Source organism: Rattus norvegicus, chromosome 1 (assembly GCF_036323735.1).
Source record: "Rattus norvegicus strain BN/NHsdMcwi chromosome 1, GRCr8, whole genome shotgun sequence".
In the NCBI taxonomy this organism is placed as follows: domain Eukaryota; kingdom Metazoa; phylum Chordata; class Mammalia; order Rodentia; family Muridae; genus Rattus; species Rattus norvegicus.
The window spans coordinates 167,312,864-167,314,260 of record NC_086019.1 but is presented as its reverse complement, the minus strand read 5'-3'; the positions used below and the strand labels follow the sequence as shown (position 1 = coordinate 167,314,260).

Below are 1,397 nucleotides of genomic sequence, written 5' to 3'. Positions count from 1 at the left end.
TCATTCCCCAGCAACAACACGTTGCACTCCAAATCGCTTGCGCAAGGCAGCTTGGATCTGCCTGGATTTGAGGCTATAAACCAGCGGGTTTAGCAGTGGGGTCATGAGGAGGTAGGCATTGCTCATGGTGGTGTAGAGAATCGGAGATGTTTCCTGGGTGTAACGATGCAGTACTGCAAGGCTGATGAGAGGCAAGTAGAACACCAGAACTGTGCATAGGTGACAGACACAGGTTTGTAGCGATTTCCAGTTTCGATCTTGGATCCCCAGTTTCATCACAGTGCCCAAGATCTTCATGTACGAAACTAAGATGAAGATTGCGTCCACAGCAAATGTGCAGAGCACACAGACCAATCCATAGACGCTGCTGAATGTGACATCGCCGCAGGCCAAGTTAAGCATATCTGGGTAGTAACAATAGGAGTGTGAGAGGATATTGGCCCCACAGAAAGGAAACGTCCTGAGGAAAAATGGCAGAGGGGCCAATAAAGTGGCTCCTCGTATGAGGGCAGCTCCACTGAGGCAGACCACAGTATGGTGATTCAGGATTCTGGTGTAGGTTAATGGAGCACAGATAGCAACCAAGCGGTCAAAAGCCATGGCCACCAGAACCCCTGACTCTACAGAGGAGAGAGTGTGAATAAAGAACATTTGTGTCAGACAGGCATCCAGACCGACATCATGAATATCAAACCAGAAGATGGCCAAGACACTAGGCATCGTTGACAGTGAGAGGCCAAGGTCTGTGAGGGCTAACATGGCCAAAAAATAGAATTGGGGTTCATGAAGGTTTTGCTCTGCTCTAACCAGAAGGAGGAGAAGAACATTGCCTCCAAGTGCTACCAGGTACAGGAGACAGAAGGGGATGGAGATCCACATATGTGCAGCCTCTAGACCAGGGATACCAATGAAGGAAAAAGTGGGACAATTCAAAGTAGCATTCAAATCTGACATGATGAGACGTAGGTGGAGCAGTCAGGGCATTCACAGACCTATAAAAGACATATCAAGTCAGAAACTTGATAACTGAGCAGTAAGAAAACAATATTTTTAATGCATGAAAGAAAAAACCAAGACATGGAGACTTCAAATTTGGTCATCAAATTTTAGACAGAAACTGGAACGACTAGAACTTTCAAAAAGTATTGATGGGACATAAAATTGTACCACCTCTATTGGAAAATGTTTTGACAGTTTCTTTTAAAGTAAAATACAGACTGATGATGTACTGAATATTTACCCAGTGATTGCACTATTATTAATTTAGTAGAAATAAAATGCACCATCATAAAGACATATAGAATTATTCATATGTACCATTTATGATGCCAAAAACTGAGAAGAAAATGATTGTACATTCACTGTTGTATGGATGCATAAATTACAAAATATCTGTT

General features: G+C 43.0%; 1 protein-coding gene across 1 annotated transcript; it reads right to left on the bottom strand.

Annotated features, from left to right (window-relative positions):
• Or51ab3 (olfactory receptor family 51 subfamily AB member 3) lies at window positions 1-954 on the bottom strand. The gene has a single exon (NM_001000148.1). The coding sequence runs from the start codon at window positions 952-954 to the stop codon at window positions 1-3; it is 954 nt and encodes a 317-aa protein (NP_001000148.1).
• Between the last annotated feature and the right edge of the window lie 443 nt (window positions 955-1,397).

What these genes read in the sequence shown, in the direction of transcription:
- Or51ab3 (NM_001000148.1), bottom strand. Translation starts at nt 954, where the DNA reads ATGTCAGATTTGAATGCTACTTTGAATTGTCCCACTTTTTCCTTCATT.